General features: G+C 36.0%; 1 protein-coding gene and 1 long non-coding RNA gene across 3 annotated transcripts; one reads left to right on the top strand and one right to left on the bottom strand.

Moving 5' to 3' along the window:
- Positions 1-714: 714 nt before the first annotated feature.
- Positions 715-3,794, bottom strand: LOC108871958. 2 transcript variants are annotated; one of them, XR_001958661.2, is made up of 3 exons: positions 2,284-3,794; positions 2,001-2,168; positions 715-1,887 (listed from the first exon to the last, which is right to left on the bottom strand). It is a non-coding gene; the product is annotated as an uncharacterized LOC108871958 (long non-coding RNA). The 2 variants fall into 2 exon arrangements; XR_004458116.1 differs by having other exon boundaries at positions 715-2,168.
- A 10-nt stretch (positions 3,795-3,804) lies between these two features.
- LOC103869007 lies at positions 3,805-6,580 on the top strand. Its single transcript, XM_009147048.3, has 9 exons — positions 3,805-4,089; positions 4,186-4,453; positions 4,731-4,845; positions 4,921-5,045; positions 5,172-5,253; positions 5,351-5,462; positions 5,537-5,700; positions 5,769-5,889; positions 5,958-6,580. The coding sequence occupies exons 1-9, from the start codon at positions 3,823-3,825 to the stop codon at positions 6,294-6,296; spliced, it is 1,593 nt and encodes a 530-aa protein (XP_009145296.3). The 5' UTR covers positions 3,805-3,822; the 3' UTR covers positions 6,297-6,580.
- The last annotated feature ends 15,386 nt before the right edge of the window (positions 6,581-21,966 follow it).

Below are 21,966 nucleotides of genomic sequence, written 5' to 3' on the forward strand. Positions count from 1 at the left end.
CTTCTAAAAAATCTTTTTGTAGATCTTTCATAGTTAATTAGTTATCTTGTTCAAGTGAATTTAGTTGTTTAATTGTTTTACATGTATTCAAAATTTGTTTTATATTGATTATGATATTAGGTAGACTAATGGTGATTGGGTGTAGCACACAAACCATGTATTATTGTTGATTGAGTTGCAAAACATGTATATTATTTCTTGAATGTTTTCAAGATTCGTAGTACTTTTATTTTTATGTTGTTTATTTTAGGGCTGTTCAATCCGGATATCGGTTCGGTTTTTTCAGTTTTCGGTATTTCGGTTAGTAAAATATAACTACCATTTTAAATCTATATTTACTTCGGTTCGGTTTGGTTTATATACTGTCGTTTTTTGGTTTATTCAGGTTTTTGGTTTATTCAGTTTTATACCAAAAAACATAATTATTTAGTTTGAGATCATATTATGAATTTTAGAGTCATATTGTCAACACATTCATTTATTAAAAAGATATTACATGTTCAAATAAATGAACAAAAAAGTAAAAATGCTTCTACCATCAAATAAAATAATCAAATCTATAACTAAAATGAATACTTGAAAATTTGAAAATAAAAATATGAAACAAAACAGAAACATCAAAGAAAAGTTTTTCTAGTCTTCCATATTTAGTGTTCATTAAAGTTATGCTTTTTCAATTGAACACGAAACTCTGTTTGTTTACAGATAAGAAAAAAATTGTGAAAATTTTCCATTATTTATTGTCCATCAAATTTATAATCATCATATTAATTTAGTGAAGACTAAAATAAAGCAAAAAGATCAAAAAAGACTTCGAAAATAAGATGTCTAAATTGCAATGTATTGTTATTTAATTATAGTTCAAGTGTTTTACAAATTAAGGTTCTTTATTACTATAAAATTATGGTAATAGTTATTAACACAAATTTAACTTATGTAACAAATAGATTTTCATGTATTGTTATAAAATAGATACATATTTACATGTTTCTACTTTTAATCGGTTTAGTTCGGTTTATTCGGTTTAATCGGTTATATACCAAACCATATCCAAATCCTATGGTTTTTATAAAATTATATCCATTTGGTTTATATGGTATATACCAAAACCAAACTATATTATCTATTTTGGTTCGGTTCGGTTCGGTACGGTTCGGTTTTACCATATATAACAGCCCTAGTTTATTTTTCCGAAAATAGTAGTTTAGATAATGTGTAAATGAATTTATTTTAAAACTAAAAGTACTATTATTCGTTTTTGTGAAATAGAAAAATATCTAAATTAAGTAAACACCACAAAAACCTAATATTGAGTGGTACTTTTCTTTTGCTGTTATCATTTAAAACGTACACCACTAAATATTTTATATGTTATAACATTTAATACTAAATAATCATGTTATCCGAATAACCCATTAAAGATTTTAAATAGTAGGGATTGTTAATATATATATTTAACATTAGTTTTCTTATATTTGATTAATTAATTATATATTTAACAAAGCGTATCATAGTTTTCATTGACCTTGTTTTTTCGTTGACTTTGTTATACGTTAAAAAATCATAAGCAGATATCACTATTTTTCTGCTTATTATTTTTTAACTATTTATAGAAAAAATATATATATATATATATATTATGAGTTATATTATTCCATGAATTTCATTTTTTCTTGAGTCAAAAAGTCAGCTCACATTATCTTTCTTTTCATCAGACAAAATGTTCTTCTCCTTATTTACATTTACAGATTACAGTCTTGAACTCAAATTCCAATCGGGATGACTCATGACTTGGTAGAACAACTCACACCACCCCACCTTTTAACCGCCATCTCCTTCTCCTTCGTAGCCTCGAGTCTAGTTCGTCTCAGTGCGTTATCTCAACAGCTGATTCAAGCCCACCAATATATTTTAATATTATAGATAATTAGCACCACTCAAATTGATATAAAATTTGTCTTATTCCTTCATATAGAGATCAAACTCGTTCCGAGTCAAACCTGGGCAGAAATCATCCAAGCCAAAACTCTTCACCGTCGATCATATAAATATCACCAGACAACTTTCTTGATACACCCTGAAGCAACGACTGTAGGTCTTTCCACGCTTTAAGTGATCTTCGTAACGGGCTACACGGTTTGAAGAAATGAAACGCTGGACAACACAACCTGTAGTAGAATAGTTTAAGCGAAATTGAATATTAACGAACACAATTCTCGTTACAGAGAAAATCGAATATTTGTTCATCTATAAGAAGCAGATCCAGTTCTATTAGGAAGCCACCTTTTGTTGTTTTCCTTGCTTCCCAGAACATATTTCAATCAAAAGCGTAGCTCAGACGGTCCCAAACCAGCATAACATCACTGAAGAACAGAGGTTTAAGTACATTTCCGGGAGATTTTGCCGATCTGGTTTCCATCGTTTCCTCTGATAATTTGCTTAGCGTGATTCGGTAAGGTGAGAAGCAACAATGAATGATATATATAGGGTGGAGGTGATGTCATTGAAATAAATTCATGTCGTTGGATTGTTGCAGTAAATAGATAAACTTTATGACTCTTTAGAGGTGGGAAGTAGTTGACGCATAAGAGAATCGGAATCGGTAGCAACACCGAGAAGTTAGAGGTAGACGAAGGCCGTAGGTAGTTGGCGAAAAGATAGGGTTTACAACTATAGATTGATGGTTAGTGAAGGAGGCCACCTCAAACAAAAAAAACGAATGAAGCAATGTTTATTACGGACCATTAACCCTTTTGAAGTTCGTAACGGGTTAGAGAAGAAGAAACTCATACTAAACGTCACAAAATCTGCTCGATCCAGAGAGTCGCCATAAAGATTCATTTCGCAGAAATCTCCTGGGTACTCCAATGGCGGTTTAGATAACGAAGAAGAAAGAATACAGTGAACTCCTAAAATTTGATGCGACCCAGATTGAGAGGCTTAGGTTTCTCGCGATCGGCTAAGTTGATTAAGCAACAAATGAAGCCCACAAACCAAATTAAGCCCAGTCATATCATGCAACAATTAATGAAACGCAGCGTATTTAGGAGAGGGACACATGGCAGCTCCAGGATGCACGAATCAGTGAGGTGGAATCCTAGGTAGACGAATCAGTGAGGTGGAATCCTAGGTGGACACCCTAGGAGGGATTCAAACCCTTTTATCTAACACTACTAAAAGCAAGATATCATGGCATTCTAAGGTGTCCACGTAGGACAGTTAATTATAGCCAATCCCACAGCTTGGTTACTCCACGTCACAAACGTTTTTGTATATTTTCATTAGAGATTTCATTAGAGAAATACGAGTTTTTGAATATGTGTTTGGGTCATAAAAACTAATCTGATTTAGTGGGCTTTTAAAAATATTTTAAGCCCAGGTCATCACCAACAATTTTCCAAAGTATCGTTTCTTTCTTCTCAGCCGACTGTCGTATCTTCTTCTTCTCTTGCCTTTCCCTTTCCACCTCTTTCGTTACTCTTCTCCAGATCCGTTTCACCACTATCTGATCTAATCAATCATCTTATTGAACTTAATCAATGGATTCCTTTCACCTTCCTCTTCGTTTCTCTATTTATAAATCTCTTTCCATAGTTTATGTTTCCATTAAAATCCATAAGATTCTCTCAAGTAACTATCTCGATGGAATCCAAAGACAACTCTGCGGTCTCCAGCGATCAGAAGACCAACGAGAAGACGTTCGCTTCCTCCGTGACTATGAAGCCACACGGGAAGTCTACTGCTGCCTCGGCGATTGTGGCAAAACCTAACGGCAAGAGTGATCAGAAGACCAACGAGAAAACGTTTGCTTCCTCCGCGACTATGAAGCCACACGGGAAGTCTACTGCTGCCTCGGCGATTGCGGCGAAACCTAACGGCAAGAGTGTTGTTTCATCTGACATTCCGAAGAAGCAAAAATCTGCTGTTGCTCTCTCCTCCGCGCATGGCGACCGATCGATGTTCTTCAGAGATGTTTCATTCGGCCCACACGAAGCTGAGCTGAGGTTTCGTCTGATTCACTTTTGGGAGGCTCGAAATCCAAACACGAAAGAACTCATCGGACAGGAGATGCTTCTTATTGACGAAGAGGTTCTTCTAAAAATTGTTCTTTATTAATTTCTACTGTTTTAAAATTGGTTGATTGAGATGGTATTTCTGATAATGTCAATTCCAAATGATTTATAGGGAACTGTCATCCAAGGTTTTATTACAGCAGGTCGGGTTGGGATGTATAAACTGACATCAGGTTCTATTTATAAACTGAGTAACTTCTTTGGATCCAGAAGCAAAGTCCAGTTTCGGGTTGCTGATCATAGGGCCACCATTTCGTTCTCTTGGAACTCTGATTTGAAAGTTCTCGAGAACCATCCGGTCCCAATTCTCGAAGACAGGTTCAGGTTCCATAGCTACGAGGAGTTTCAGGCCAACTGCGACCGCAGACTTGATCTTTATGGTAAGCTCTGCTGACTTTTTTTTGTGTGTTCATACTTAGATCTTTAGGTTATAATTAATCACCTCCAGTAACTACTATTTCAGTTCATTTTGTTACATATTTATGTTTTGGTTAGAATAATTAATCACATCCAGTAACTACTATTTCAATGAGTTTTTTTACATATTTATAGTAGATATGTGATTTGTGAACAGCTGATGAATAACTTCTATACACGTTTGAAATGATATTAGTTGTATAAGTCTGATATCTGGGACCTTTATATATTCTATTTCAGATTATGTTGGCCACATGAAACTGGTGAATGGGCAGACTATCACTGACCACACTGCTCTTGATGAAGTTGACATAGCAGAGAGGCGGCATCTGTGTGTTCATGTACAAACACATGAGTAAGTTTGTTTATTTATTTTTTAGACGCAATCTCTGTGTGCTTTTTTTAACAAATGGTTTTTATCCTTACACAGCGGACCAGTGATGAAGCTCTATCTATGGGACAATGCTGCATCCGAGTTCTGCCAGAAGTTCATATCGTATGGACGGACTCCAACCGTTCTTTTGGTCACCACAGTAAACCCTAAACATCTTGGAGGTTATCATTTTACTTAAAATGTTTCAATACAATATGTGATAATATCAATGAAATAATCGTTGCAAGTCTATAGCTTTCTTCCTTTATATTTTTTTTGTTGGTAATCAATTTATTTGTTATGATCAGGAACCCTTGCTCTTGCTTCTATGGCATCATCTAGAGTGTTTATGGATACTGATGTCCAGCCTACCAAGGATTATCTTGCATGGTAGGCATTTCTGTAGTCAGATCATTTTTCATACAGCTTCTGCTTTGTCATTTCATGTGACTCTCTAACATATTTTTGTGTTCCTCAATTTCCTCAGGCTGAGCTCTAACTTGGACATTGCTAATAAGATTACGGCAGAGGTTGTCACTAAGCCTGAGCCAGTAACACTAGAGGAGCTATACACTTACATCAAGCAGGAGACTGCTAAGGTACAAGGTTGATCTGTTTTATCATTCATTGTGACATGCTTGGGTATTTATGAATATTTTTCTCAATTTTGCAGGTTGCTTGGTTTGAGTGCACAGCAACTATAGATGATATTGTCCAGAGTTCTTCTTGGTATTATATTTCTTGCGGTGGATGTAATAGTAAGGCAATCAAAGGGCCTACTTCACTGATTTGCAACAATAAGAAGTGTGTGAAAAGGGAGGTTACAGGCGTTCCTCAGTAAGTATTTTAGACAGTGTTTTATCTACTTTTTGCAAGAAATAATAACTAATCATCTTTCATTGCAGATATCTCACTAAGATTGCTGTTTATGACAAGAGTGAACAAGCAGTTTTTGCCATTCTTGGTGATGCTGGTAAAGAGTTGACTGGGAAGCATGCATCCGAATTGGTTGCCAAATATTTTGAGGTAATTTCAAGTCTGTATATGTTGAGCCTCATATTGGTCTAACTAAAAATTAATGTATTGAATGTTAGTCAAATGAGGGATTAGGAGCTGACCATCCCGTGCCGGTTCCGCAAGCTTTACTTGATACGATAGGGCACACGCACAAGTTCATTGTCAAAGTCTCAGATCATAACCTAACAGGCAAGACTCAAACCTTAACTGTCACAAAGATACATCCACCAGAAGCTCCACTTGCTATAGCACACTTGGAAGAAGGCACTACTCCAGCAGTGTCCGATGATGTTTTGAAGGGTGTAGGTGATGAATCTGGTTCTTCTACAAGCTTTGAGCATTCTGCTGGTGATAGGGTTAGAAAATCCTCTGAGAGTCTTGAATCACTTGAATCAAAGCGTTCCAAGAGTGGCTAATAAAGCCTCAGCCTATCCTCTTATGCAGTGATTGTGTGTTGCTGCAGTTTAAGTAATGGTCTTATGTGGCTAATAAGTTTTAGGTACTGGTTTGTTTATTAAGTTATTGTGCTTTGTTTCTTTCATATCCAAACTTTGTCTTTGCAGCATCTGAACTATCTTTGTTAAAACTTTTTTGGTTATCCTTATGTTTGCTACTTCTTTTTGTTAAACATTTTAGTATTGATGTATCTGATGCTTTATACTTTTAGGTTCGATATTTAAATTGGGTCATGTGGACTTTATTTCCTGCTCTATTTGTTCTTTGCAATACTACCCAAATGGAACCTGGTTTGCCTGATGCTGATACTAAGCATTTATTTGAAAAGGTGAGGTTAAGATTGCTAATATTTACACATTTATACACGAATATTGCCTCTTACACTTTAGAAAATTAGCTACAATTACGTGTCTGATATATTCTTTTGCTATTAACACAAAATCAATCAACCTAAGTAATTCTATTAACCTTATTATTTGGTCAGTCTCAGATTACTCAGCCTTGTGTTGATTGGTTTCACAGTAATATATGGATTTTGATTAATTTACCATGTTCTGCTCTTAATCTATGTGGTGAAGCTTTGAGTTTCATTCGATTTTGCTCTCTTTTTAAAATATGAAAAGCTTGGTCTTGCTCTGTTTTGGCCATTCATTAACTTTCTGAGATGATTGGTTTAACCAGAGTGTAGTGATTTTGATGAAATCTTATAAAGCTCTGCTGTGTTTTTAGTTGTGGAAATTAAAAAAACATAGTTAGCTTATGTTTAATCAAGCTCTCCCAAAACTCATCATTGTTTTGCATATGAAATAAAAAACTTAAACAATCCATCTCTCAAAAAAAAACCCATCATTCTTTGGATACGTCGAAGAACGTACACGTTTTCAAAGTAAACCTAATACATATACCTAATTTGTAATAGGTTGGTTGCGAGGATCGCCGACTCAACAGAATGGATAGCCCACTCTCTGACCAGCCCATAAAATATGCAGGTAAATATATAATCTCCTGCCTGTTTCTCTGAGAAAAGTAATAAAAATTTCAAGGGTCCAGCAATTGGTTTGTTTTTCTTTTTATGCGGTTTCAGTTTTTTTTTTGTTCAAGGCTCAAGATAACAATATACACATTCAAACTGTATATAAAATGATATGGCAAAATATGGCAAATCGTTATTCTACTATATGAACTATAATATATATTTATGGTGCAAAAGAGTATATTTTCGAAAATACTTTTGTAACTATTTTTAAATTTTTTATTTTTAATTTATTAGTGTTATTTTTATTTAATAAAATTTTAAACTTCAGTCCCAATTCTCCACCCTTATCTCTATACCCTAAAGTTTGTATTAGTTAGCCATAAAGGTATAAATGTATATTTACCTCTTTAATAAAATATTTTGGTCATCATTTTACCTCTTTGATCTTCCTGAAATATATATACATATATATGACAACAACCAACGTAAATGCAAATAAGAAAATTAATCATAATTTTAATATATTTAAAATAAAAATATTATTGTTGAATTCAGAGAAATATATGATAAAAATGTATAAAAATATAATAAAAATAAGTATTTTTCTTATATTTTTAGATTATGTGTTTGCTAATTTGAACTTTTTAAAAAATAATTTCCAAATTTGTTTTTTCTAATTTTTTCCCCAAATTTTCTGTTCGTAATTCGAAAATACTTTTTGAAACTTTTTTAAATTTTTTTATTTTCAATTTATTAATATTATTTTTATTAGTAACATTTTAAACTTCAATCCCAATATTATAACATATCTAAAATCACATTTCTAATTAAAGTAGGGGTAATTCTCCTAATAGATAATTCTCAAGTTTTAGTCACAAAAATAAACCACATGAATGTAAATGACCAAAATGTTTCATTTAATAAGTAAAAAACTCCTAATACCAAATTACAGTGTCTGATTCCAAATTACCCAAATTAATATAATAATATATTAATTTTTTTTTTTAATTTTTAGTAAAGTCTCAAGCATATGAATATTTTTTTACAAAAATTAATTTTAATAACGAATTAATAATTTATTTTTCCTTTGTTGATATGTAGAGATATTTGTTGTTAAATTTTATTTTAAACATGTTATATCTCTTAAGATATGCAGTTACAATGTGATTATTTTAAAACAAATAATTATATAATTAAGATATAATTAGATTTTTTTCTTATATTATTATTTGTCTTATATATAGGGTTAACTAACTATTTATTAGAAACAAAAAACTCAATATACTAATTTTAATTTTTTATTAAAAAGAAAAATTAATTTGTTTCTAATCTCAAGATCATATCTGTAAAATATTATTTATAAATTTTTTTCTTTAATTATAAAATATTATAGACAAGCATATATGCATGGTACACTTATTTTTCTGAGTTAATTTTGAAAATATATCCTTGTGTGTAATAATTATAGTTGAAAATACATGTATTAGTTTCTTTTGTAATTTATAGTGACATCTCACATGCAACACATTCCTCAACGAATCCACCAACTTAAGGAAGGGATTTCAGTGTGTCCTATCACAGTATGTATAAGAAGTGTTTGGACATCAGAAAACACCAAACAAATAATACTCAAATTTGCTTCGGCTTTATGTGCTACGACCACCAATAAGCCTTTAATTAAAACTTTAGCATATACATATATATGTATTTCCCAATCCAACATATTTGATTTAAACTGCTCACTATTTACTTAAATGGTTCGGCACAACAAGTTCACTTTCAGGGACAACTATTAGAAGGTCGGCTCACCGGAAACATTCAGCCAAATAACCCAAAAAATATGACCGAGGGAGACATATATGAGTTTTCAGGGTTTTCTGTCATACATAATTCACGACATCGAAAACTCACCCAACTGCCGTATTACATCCAGATTTACCAAAATACAATAGCATCGAAAGTTATAGACATCGGTCCAATATTTCCAGTTCACTTTCTCTCCTCAGAATTACAAAAATCTATTTTGCTTAGCCACTACACCCACCTACTTACCAGGTAAGTAAGTCATCCCATTATTAATTAAACAAACATGGATGTTTATTCTAACTCAAAATCAATTGTCGGGCAGATACTCATAATACAAAAAATAAATCCGTACTACCCAGAAATCAATACTGATGCCACGATTGGTCTACGGCTGAACAGGCAAGTCTAACACAATAGCTAAAAACGAAATCATAATCCTCTTCATACATAAACTTCTATCTCAGGTCGACAATGGTTAAACTCATACTGTGCGACAAGCAGCAGCAGATTTTAGCATCTTACAAAGCAAAAAAAATAGGAAATTTAAAGTTGTCATCATCACAAGCATAATTCCTAAACTTTTCCAAGGTACATAATTTTTTTAAAACACATCAAGAAATAATACATATCTAAATATATTTTTTATCAACAGAACAATAATATCCAATATTTTCCAGGCAAACTATTACTCAGTTCATCACCAGCAACAAATTTCTACTTCAACAAATCAATTGATTACATAAAGCATTTCAAAGTGCGAATAAAAGATCATTCAAAAACATGCAGCAAAGAATGACTTTAGTTCATGCATCATTCGGATTATTATTCTCTTTCCCACACAACTTGATACTTAGATTTGTTTACATTTTAAACAATTTTATCATTGTTTTTTTAAAACCTATACTTCTCTATTTTTTTTTTGAGCAAATCTATACTTCTCTATAAAATCTAAAACTCAACTTATGTCTTACAAACTTTGCTAAGCAATTTAGATATATGGAGACAAAATTTAAAAAGATATAATCCGCGCGTAGCGCGGACAAAGGATCTAGTATATATAAAGATGTCTTGCTTATAGATATTTAAAATTTTAGAAAGCTTTCTACCAAAAAAAATATATTCAATTTCTTAATTATATATGATTCATTGGCCTTTCTTGGAGAAGGAAAAGTAACGGTTGGAGAAATTAAATGTGATACGGGATACACTGATTCATTTTGGTGTAAATATATCCACAAATGTACTTATTTACAAAGGACGAATTTTTTTTGTAACTGACGAAATAAAACCATTAAAGGAAAGTCTGAAAGAGACGAAAGCAACTTGGAATCACATTTATAAATTAGACAAAAAAAAAAAAAAAGAGGAAAGATGTGCATTTGGTGGAGCTTTCCCATATAAATAGAAAAGCCAAATTTAGAAACCCATGAACTGAATCATATCATCCCTATAATAGATGTACCTATATACGATATGATGACTATGGATGATGAATATGATCGATGTCTTAAGGTTCTTACACTTATTGTACTCTAGATATTTTTCAAAGCATGTGGCTAAGAAATTGTTTGGATCATTCAATAAAAAGCATATAATATGCAGATCAATCTTGATTTACAACTGAAATGTAGTCATTGGAAACTTGAGACAAATATTAACTAGTATTATGGGTATGTTTAATACATGGAAGGGGACCATTTGCCACCTATTTCCAGCAATGAAACAGTAAATTGACATACGTTTCTTTAGAGTAGAATTTATAGTCCAATGTTTTATTTGAAGTTTAATCTGAACCGCTCTTTAGTTTCTCTCATTTTACTCACCATGTGTTCCAGTTCAATAAACACAAATCTTGGATCCATGAAAGAATTCAAATCCCATAAAACATACTTCATTTTCTGAGGCCAAAGCTGAAAGACTCTAAAGCATAAGCTTAGATTTGCTCAGCAGTAATTTATAGGTTAGACACCATTTCTGCTATAGAATATAAACCGATGAAAGTTCATTGGTCTTGAAATCTAAAACTTAGAATCCAAAACTAGTTTGAGTTGCAAGAAGTGACTAAGTCCATAAATCTTTACTTATATAGTTTTTGGGAGATATATAAAGTTTCAACTTCGCAGAAACCCTAAACCATTATAACAAAATAAATAAATAGAACAGTATAGTGGAAAAGAAGAATTTGGAAGTCTCTCTTAAGATCCCCAAAAAATAAATAGATACTATCATCCCAATCTGTTATGAGTTGGACGAAATAGAACTTAAAAAATCATGTAATTAACACTATAGCCCTATTAAAATACAACAAAAACATTGAACCCATCACAAACACACAGGTAATGAAATGACAGGAGTAGTAAATAAAAAATTTAGATGAACAGAAATATAGCCACAGAAAAGAGAATTAAGCTCAGAAATCAGAAAAAATAGAAACACAGGTCTTTTGAAAATCAAGCACTGAAGAAGAGAGAGCCTACTGTGAAATTTTAAATAGAATTGAAGATTAATAATTAGGGTTTAAGGGCGAGACAGTCAACGGGTGAAACTGCGAACATGATCTAATCAACACTCATGTCTTTTCCATCGTCAACGGAGAAAGAAAGATAATTAGATCATGCTGGCAGCTTCATCAGATGCCGGTGCGCCATACACTTCACCAGATCAGATCGAGAGAGAGAGAGAGAGAGAGAGAGAGAGAGAGAGAGAGAAGAGAGAGAGAGAGAGAGAGAGAGAGAGAGAGAGAGAGAGAGAGAAGGAAGATAAAATTTCTGTAGCTAGGGTTTTCTTGTGTAACTGGCCTCATCCATGAAGAAGAAGACTGTCTTTATATAGAAGAGAGAGGAGGTCATGAAGGAGGGTTGGAGGTGAAAGAGATGAATATGTTTTAGAGGGGTCACTATTACAATTAAGCGAAAGTACGTGGGTCGAAAATGAAAACGAGATAAGGAAAAAAAGAAGAACGAGTGACAAACAAAAGGCGTTAAAGAAAAGTGGTCCAAAGTAGAACCGTGAATAAGATTGAATAATGTCACGCCGATCCTCCGAGCCTTATGCACTTCTTTCTTACAGAGACAAATTAGTTTTGTGTGTTGTGTTTGCTTCCTTCTGAAACTCATTAATTACTTCTACGTTTCGATGCTTTTCTTTCTTCTTTATTTTCTCTTTCATTTCTAATTTTAAATATTTTTTTCATTTATTTAACCGATGATTCCAATAAGTGATATAATAGTATTATAACTGATAATTTTCTATTATTTATTGAAGTTAATATTCTAGAAGATGTTCGTTAATCGGATGTTCCATGAAGTTTCTATCAATTTGACTGACTAATCCATATTTGATTTTTTAAAATGTTATTGTACTTTATAGGAAACTACTATCAAATCGGATAACCTCTCAAATGCTTACCCATTAATCAGTCAGTAAATTAAAAATTTACAAGCATATGCTTATGAGAATTCTGGACCGTTTTTACCTTCCGAAGAAACAAAAAAATGATTACTCCATAAATAGAATGATTTTTTATTGTTTGTTCATACTCTATTTTTCACTTCATATTTAGAGTAAATTATGTAGTGGGGATGGAGATGCCATAAATCAATCCGTTCTTACTTTTAAATTTAATTAGTCTGAACAATTTGTGAGTTCGAAATGTATTACTTTTTTTTTTTACTTTTATCAAGCATCTAGTAACATGTTCAGAACTACGGACTATATTTTCAATGTCGGAGAGAAAAAAAACAAAAACAGTTCTTCTTGGCATACTCGATTGATTATAAACTTTATTTGACTGATCATGATGAGGTTTTACATATATAGTTTTTTAATACTCCAACGTCCGGACATACATGCATCTTTATGATTTATCTTCAACAGATTATATAATTAAGAACAGTGGCTTTAATTAAGACCTAAGCCTTGAAAAAGTGAAGTTAACACATGCATAAAGTATAACCTACGGAAACTCTTAGGCTATATAATATGCTGGGCTTCTATAAGCTTATCGTGCATGGTTGCTACTTTGTAAGTAATTATATGCATATATATATTTCATTGTAAACTTTTCCTTCTTTCATTGTAAACTTTTCCATCTAATGTCATTGTATACTTAAATATACTTTTAAAGGGAAATATTTTCCAAATTTTTTCTAATTTTAAGAAATACCACTTTTGATGTTTTGTTTTCAAATTACCAAAAAAATATCCTTAGTACAGTTGATTTAACGCTCTTTTGAAATTTAAAAGGATATTTTATAAGTTAAAGTATTTCTTTTGAAATTTAAAAGGATATTTTATAAGTTAAAGTATTTCTTTTGAAAAAAAAAAAATTAAAACCATGGTGTTTGAGTGTAATTATAACCTTGACAAAAAGAAATAATGTTATAACCAATACATGTGAGACCTAATTGAGCTCATGTGGAATATATTCACATGATCTATTTTAAGTGCATTTAGATATTGATTTATATATATTTATTGATTGAAGTGCTAGTCTTTGTCACATCAATATTTTAGTTTCTGAACAGTAAACAATATATAATGTACATACAGTATACATGCTAAGTTACCGACTATTGCACATGTGTTACAACAATTTGTTCTTGTAATCTACTACTATGCAAATACCTCTGGTAAGAAAGTGATAGCTATAAATATTACAGCAACTTATTGTTTTGTTTATAAATTATGTTGGACAGAAGATGTAATAAATAAAGTAGGTTAAGCTAATGTTATTTAGTTATGTATTTCAGTATATGTATATAAAGTGAATTGAATAATAAAACAACTTTCCTAAAAAAGATTCCTTATCACTAACAATGGATGGTACCATTTCTATGCAAAAATTACCCAAAATTTGATAGGATCTGGGCAAGCTGCTGGGTCGGTGACAGCTACGCGATATTGCAAGCTATTGAAAATTATTGATATGTACAATCTTTGAAAACGACTTTGTTGTATTTGGTAGGGAGATATAAAAAGGCAAAACCTCTGACTGGTATAGAAGTTTTTTTTTTTTTTTTTTTTTTAACTAAGGGCTTTCACTTTAAAACTTAAACTATTACAAGATAAGATTGGAAATCTTATAGTTTGGAAAAGCTGGAATGAAACAAGTTTCATGTAAGAGTGAATCTCAAACCAATGAAACAACAAAGGTTGAGACTAGATAAACCAATGATGGTGAGAAAGACACTAGCTAATGATAGGAGCCACGGCCTCGTCGGCCACGGTTTCCTCTCCCTCGGACTGTTTTCCATTCCATGTTTTGATACTTGATGGGAGGCTTTGACTCTCTCCCACCTCTAGTCAAGCTGAACGAGTTTGAAGGCTCAATTTCAGCTTCATCCACTTCTTCTAACACTGTAAAACGAGAAGGTCTCTCAAAGGCACAATGATTAGTTGATGTGGTTAAAGGATTAATAACAGAGGACTCTAGGACCTTGTTATTGATAATACTTGATGGAGAGGTTTCCATAATCTGTTAATAAGAGGGAGTAGACTGTGCATCTACTAATGTGGAGTAAGCAGGAACTGAGTTAAGCGGAACAATGGGCTTCTCTTGTTGTGAATGAGAAGAAGGAGATAAAGTTTCAAGCACAGCGACAAGGCGTACCTCTTCTAAGACGTGGCCAGACTCTGGAGTAGGAATCAATAGGTTTTCAATAGCTTTTGGATCCTTTGGATGCATAGTCGATGATGGTGAAGCCGAAGTATCCTTTTCATGTAGAATAAGATCAATATCCACAACAGGGATCTCACTAGGAACACCTTTTGTCTGTGGCAGCACGGCTGAATCGTTAGCCGGCTTAGAAGGTAAGAGGCATCTCTTTGCTTTGTGGCCAAGTCTACCACATCTTTCACACGTAGATGGAATCCACATGTATTCGACATCAACAAGAAATATACTACCTTGCTTATCATCAAGTGCAATAAGCTTCGGAAAATCTCTATCCAGCTCCATCTCAACTAAAACTTTTGCTTCACCCATACTGGTTGGATCAAGTCGAGGCTTGTGTGTAAGAATAGGTTCTCCAAGTCCTGAAGCAACATGACTTATTCCTAATCTCGAGTAGCAACAATCAGGAATATTCTTCAAATTTACCCATACCGGAAGAGTAGAGATTTCCGGGATTTTGAAAGAGCCTTCTGCAGTCCACGGTAGAACGAAAAGCAAGCAGTCATCTATATGCCACACACCTCTTTGAATAACCCAATGACGAGTAGGTTCGTGCGGGATATGAAACATGAATGATGACGCACCAAGTTTTTTGCAACTAATCTTACAGCTTCTTCCCCAGATTCTATTTACCACCGCATGAACCAGACCGCCTGGGGGAAGAGAACACCTGTGAAACTTGCCGATGATATACTCATCTTTATTCTCCGGACCAAGCTTAAGCACTTTGGAGGGAATAGACACCTCTGGTGTACCATCAATCCTGTAAGTTGGAGTGGCTGCCCGGTAAAGGTTTCGAGATTGAGGACTTAATCTTGCGGCCCACAGGAATCGAAGACTACCATCAGGTTTTAGCTCCGGTGGAAGAAGCTTCTCAATCGGAGGCTGAAGAGTACGAGTCAGATGCTTGCTCTTTGGTTTCTTGTTTAAGATCTCATCTGTTAAGGACGGCCAGAGAGCTGCTAACTGATTCCCAATTAGTGTTGGGTCATAGTTTTGAGGAGTTGACGGTTCAGGAGGAGTAGCAGGAGGTTTGAAAAGGAGAGGCTTTGCCCAAGCTCCCAATGTAGGGATGAATGTAGTTGTAGCTTGAGTAGAATTTTCAGATGGCGTTGTTTGTGCATCAATGACATCAGAAGTTATAGTTTCCTGCTGCTGCGACTGAGCTGACTCCGAACCGTTAATGACAGAGTTAATGACAGACGGAGCACTGCAATCATCTTGAGAACCAAGCGTGACATTGCCTTCTGAAGTTGTCGATGTTTCTTGAACTCTGAAACTAGCTGGTGCCATCAACTGAGAAAGAGGATCACAAGCTTGAACAAGAACAGAACCTGAACCCAGAGGAAGATCTACGGTTCGGTCTTGAGAGGTTTCAGCAGTCAACAAAGCTGATGAAGACAGAGTCGATGGCATAGACAAAGACCGCGACAACGGTGAGGATGACGTGGGAAGAGACAGAGAGTTGGCGACTACAGGAGATCCATTGTTCGAATCCATCGGAGCCGACGGAGAGCCACTGATTGCAGAGTTGATGTTCTGCAAAAGTGACGAAGGCGGAGGAGCTTCAATCCCAGACTCCATGGCGAGAACAGGAGACAGGTTGGTGGAGAGGAGTAGAGAAGACTCTGGAACTAGTCTATCAGCGGCGATCACACCGGAGCTCGCCGAATTTCAAGTCGGGAAGTGAGTTAGGGTTTCGCCTTTCTAATTGCAATTAGGGGCGCGTACAAAGGCGCGTATTGTTTTTACAAAGTCAAACTCGAAAGTTTGTTTAGTAACAAGTCAACAACCTGCAGAGAAGTTTTCTTTTCCACTGGTCCTTTTAGTTTAGTACCAACAAGTCAACAACACTAAATGCAAAAAAAAAAAGATGTAAAACTCTCCGGTTTTGTTATGTGTCACGGTCTGCTGGAAACTTTAATCCTTATATTTAAAATATATATTAAACACAATTTCTAGTTCCAAGCAAGTGAGAAAATCAGCAGTGTGTTTGCTTTTGTTTCAATTATATATTTTCTTTCAGAATAATAGTTCATATATTCCTCATCTTGTAAGAATTTTGGTAAAAAAAAAACATTGTTAAACTCTCACGAAGGTAAAGAAAAGTCGTTACTCGCGGTCATCCTAAAAATTACCTACCTTTTATCCATCTTATTTTTACCTCTTTTAGAAAGAAAAAAACCTACAACTTTACTCTCTTTTTCAAATTATTACCATTTCAAGCAATATCCAAGAGGTCTTCCATTGTCCTGATCTATTACCCACCGGGTTCTAGTCCTCGACTCCGGTCGAAGGGTCAGTCTCCTTCTCCGGTAAGCTTCTCCTCCTCTTCCATGGAGGCTCTCCACGGTCACAAAGTGCAATATCCAAGTGTAAGTTAAACTACCTCTAGAACTCTATTTCTAAGAAACTTCCCGCTTTGCGGAGAACCTTAACTTTCTCTACAAATCTCCAAATCCTACAACAACTACCATGTCTCGGAGACTATCTTACGCCGAGAAAGGCAAAGGTATCGCAAACAACGCATCCCCACCGAGGAAATGGAGAGTCATAGTACCTGATTTTGATAGCTCTGAGCTGATAAGGAAGCATGAACTCACGCTTATTGGAAGAGTGACAAATCCCAAATACCAACGTATGTGGTCTCTCATTCCCTTTCTCTCAGATCTCTGGAAATGCAGCTCGAGACCTATAGGTTCTGACTTAGGACAAGGAAGATTTCAGTTCCAGTTTGCGTCAAAAGCTGATTTACAAAAAGTGCTAGACAATAGGCCTTACCATTTTGCAAAGTGGATGCTCATCATACAAAGGTGGGAACCTACAGTATCCCCACGCTTCCCTTCCCAGATCCCGTTCTGGATCGAAGTCCAGAATGTACCGCTACATTTGTGGAATGAAGCCATATTAAGGAGCATTGCAGAGGATATCGGGACTTTCGAAAGTTGGGAAATAACTGCGTCGAAGGCGAGATTCAGAGCACACATCAATGGCCTCCAACCCCTCATCTTCCAGTCCACTATAGAGTTCAGTAACGGAGATGAAGTACAGGCGATGCTGGTTTATGAAAAACTCGAGAAATTCGGCACAATCTGCAAGAAACTTGACCATGAGTACACTGACTGCCCACAAAAACCAGCTTAGAAACCAGCTGAGATAGATCAGCATAGAGGAGGCAAGCCAAAGACTGAGGATCACATGGTGCATTGTAGTAGTTACATACCTTACGAACAACACCCCCCCCCCCCCCCCCATAGGGAAGAATCACGCCAAAAGTCTGGCTTCATGAGATATGCTAGAAGAGCTGACAATGGTACTCGTCACTACTCTCAACGTGGAAATAAAAATAGACTCCGCTATGAAGCAGACAAGAGAGTACACACAAATGAATCATACTCTAGACCCAGTAACTATAACCATCTGCAATCAAACTCTGCTCAAAACTCTAGCTATAAACAAAATGGTTCCCGTTGGGTGGAATCTGGGAGACGCCTCCTCCAATACTCAGGAACATCTCACGCTAGAGAAATAGCTGCTTCAGGAAAAAATCAAGAAGGATATGAGAGCCCCCCCCCCCCCCCCCCCCCCCAAATAGCTAGTTCAAAGCCCCAATTCTCCCGAGCATAGGCTGGAGAGACCAATATCCCCTTAGAGAAGCAATCAACAAACTCAGATCAATAACTCCATGTCAATATTGGTACCTGAGAAAGCCATAAGAGAAGCTAGAGAGAAACTTCGTGAAGTAATGATGCAGTATGTGAGTGGAGTTGATCCCTCTGAAAGCGATGCCCGAAAGGAAAGAAGGCGATATGCTGAGGAAAATGAAGAAACTGAGGGAGTTATCATGAATATGGCCCTTGCTGCAACGGTCTCTGCAGAAGAGGCTAGAAAGGCCTCTGAGGGGCAGACATCTGCAGAAAGAATTCCTGCACTCGCTAGGCTGGGAGCGAGTCCAGATCAAGAACCTACTCCAGAAGCTGATCCTGCAAGAATATCAGTTAAAAAACGGTTAGGAAGACCGCCACTCAATTAAAACCAATATGCTGGAGCTAGCACAAAGAAGAGAAGGGTCACCCCTATCAAAATATCACCTAGGAGGAGAAACGCTCCAGCTTCATTGACGAGGGGGCACTGCTCCTAGTAGAACTAATGGCGCAAGAAGAGACGCTGCTGTCACTAATTCTCAACCTACAGTGCAGATCATCCCGGGCATCACCAAGAAGAAGGTGGATTTTCAGAATCCGCCCGCTCCAATTCCTTAAAAATTGTGAGCTGGAACTATCGTGGGTTGGGAAATTCCCAGACAGTCCAGAGGCTTGGAGAGATTCATAAAAGATTCTCACCTGACATTACATTCCTCACAGAGACAAAGAATTCCAATGACTTAGTTCTTCGTAAGTGTGATTTGTTGGAATATCCAAACTCTTCTCTGGTGCCTCCCACTGGTCACAGTGTTGGAGGACTGGCACATTCTGGAGACAAGGAATCCAAGTTAATGTTTTATCCTCATGTAAAAACTACCTTGATACTGAGATTATCTATGAGAATAAACGTTTCTTTGCAACTTTTATTCATGCTGACACGGATTATAATGTGAGGAGACAACTACGGGAGGAACTCACAACCCTCACTCTCGCTCGTGACGCTTCCTGGTTCATTACTGGGGACTTTAATGACATCATAAGCAACCAAGAGAAAGAAGGTTGCCGGGTTAGAGCAGATGGATCCTTTGTTGATTTCAGAACCTTCATGGCAGAATGCGACTTATATGACCTCCCACACACAGGTGATTTCCTCTCTTGGCGAGGAGTATGGACATAGGGTATAGTGAGATGTTGGCTTGACAGGGCTGTTTCCAACAGTCACTGGTTTGAGATCTTCCACTTAGGTAGCATGGAGTATTTAAAATACGAAGGATCTGATCACAAACCAATCTTGACATGTTTTGATCTAAACAAGGAAAAAGGGAAAGGTCTCTTTAGATTCGACCGACGACTTCGTGACAACCTTGAAGTTCAAGCACTAGTACAACAGACATGCAAGAGAGCAGGAAAGAAGTCAGTTGAAGCTACGATTGGTCTTGTGCGCTCAGCTCTGGTCCACTGGAACAAAGAACAACAGAGGAACAGCAAACTTCTAATTAATCAATGGAAAGAGGAGCTAGAGCAAGCGATGACGAGCCCCATTAACAACGAGGTGCTGCTAAATATAATCAAATCCGACCTTAAAGCCGCTTATCTAGCTGAGGAATCCTTTTGGAAACAAAGGAGCAGAAACTTGTGGCTGAGCTTAGGAGATAAAAACTCAGGCTACTTTCATGCAGTTACAAAAGGGCGAAGAGCAAAAAATAACCTATCTGTCATAGAGAATGCAGAATGCACACCGGTATTCACTGAGAAAGAGATCACGACACTATAATGGACTATTTCAAGAACCTATTTACCTTAGTTCTTGGGGACAGAAGACAGATTGTAGCTGAAGCCCTTACCAGCAAAATCTCCCTAGAGATCAACCAACAACTCATCACCATTCCATCAGATTCCGAAATACACTTGGCTCTACTTGCTATTCATCCGGACAAAGCCCCTGACGCGGATGGATTTTCAGCAAGTTTCTTCCAAGCTAACTGGAACACTGTGGGTCCAGAAATTGTTGTTGAGATCCAAGACTTCTTCTCCTCTAGTGTAATGCCGAGATCTTTAAATCATACACTAGTCAGATTAATTCCTAAGAACACTGAGGTTAAATCAGTTGGAGATTATAGACCAATTGTACTACTATGCAATGTCTATTACAAAATAATCTCTAAACTACTAGCAAACAAATTCAAGCTCCTGCTCCCAGATCTGATATCAGAGAACCAATCTGCTTTTGTTCAAGGAAGGGCTATTGCTGACAACATACTCATATCCCATGAAGTCCTCCACTTCCTTAAAACGTCAACAGCCTCAAAAAGATGTTCCATGGCGGTGAAGACCGATATGAGCAAAGATTATGACCGCTTGGAATGGGATTTCATTGAGGAAGTTATGACCCACCTTGGTTTCTATTCGGTTTGGATTGACTGGATCATGCAATGTGTGAAGACTGTATCTTATTTCTTCTTGATCAACGAGACAACGCAAGGATGGGTCCAACCACAAAGGGGTATTAGACAAGGAGACCCACTTTCTCCTTATATCTTCATCCTATGCAGTGAGGTCCTCTCCGGTTTATGCAGAAAAACACAAGAAGAAAAGAAACTTCAAGGCATCAGAGTGGCTACCAACAGCCCAAGAGTGAATCATTTACTGTTCGCTGACGACACACTCTTTTTCTGCAGAACGAATAAACGCAGCATCACCACCCTCCAAAAAATTATGAATCTCTACGAGAAAGCATCTGGCCAGAAGATCAATCACCTGAAGTCCGGCATTACCTTCTCCAACAGGACCCCGCAGGAACTAAAAGAGAAAATAAAAACTGAGATAGGAATTGAGAATGAAGGAGGGACTGAAAAGTATTTAGGCTTGCCCGAGCACTTTGGCCACAATAAAAAAGATCTATTCACATCTATAGTGGACAAAATCAGACAAAGGGCTAAGAGTTGGACCAACAGATTCCTCTCTACAGCTGGGAAAATGACTCTCCTCAAAAGTGTGCTATCACCCATGCCGAACCACGCAATACAGTGTTTTAAGCTCCTAAACTCTCTCTATAAGAGAATCCAATCAATGTTGACTCGGTTTTGGTGGGACTCTAACACATGGACCAAAAAAATGTCTTGGATAGATTGGGAAACAATGGCAAAATCAAAGAAAGAAGGAGGATTGGGATTTAGGGATATTCAATGCTTCAATGACGCACTTCTAGCTAAACTTAGCTGGCGCATTTTGGAATCTCCAAACTCCTTGTAGGCTCGGGTGCTCAAAGGCAAGTATTTCCATGATCAAGACTTTATGCAAACCTCAACGCCAGCTTCTTGCTCACACGGTTGGAGAGGAATACTCATTGGCAGAGACCTTCTAAAAGAACAACTAGGATGGGTCATTGGTAATGGGGAAAAAGTCCTTGCTCGGGATGATGCTTGGATATCACTCCTTTCCCGACAACATCCAATAAGACCGGCCCCAGAGGAAGAAAATACCATGAAGATATCAGAGCTGATTTATAATGAAACAAAAGAATGGGATGG

This window comes from Brassica rapa, chromosome A05 (assembly GCF_000309985.2).
Source record: "Brassica rapa cultivar Chiifu-401-42 chromosome A05, CAAS_Brap_v3.01, whole genome shotgun sequence".
Classification (NCBI taxonomy): domain Eukaryota; kingdom Viridiplantae; phylum Streptophyta; class Magnoliopsida; order Brassicales; family Brassicaceae; genus Brassica; species Brassica rapa.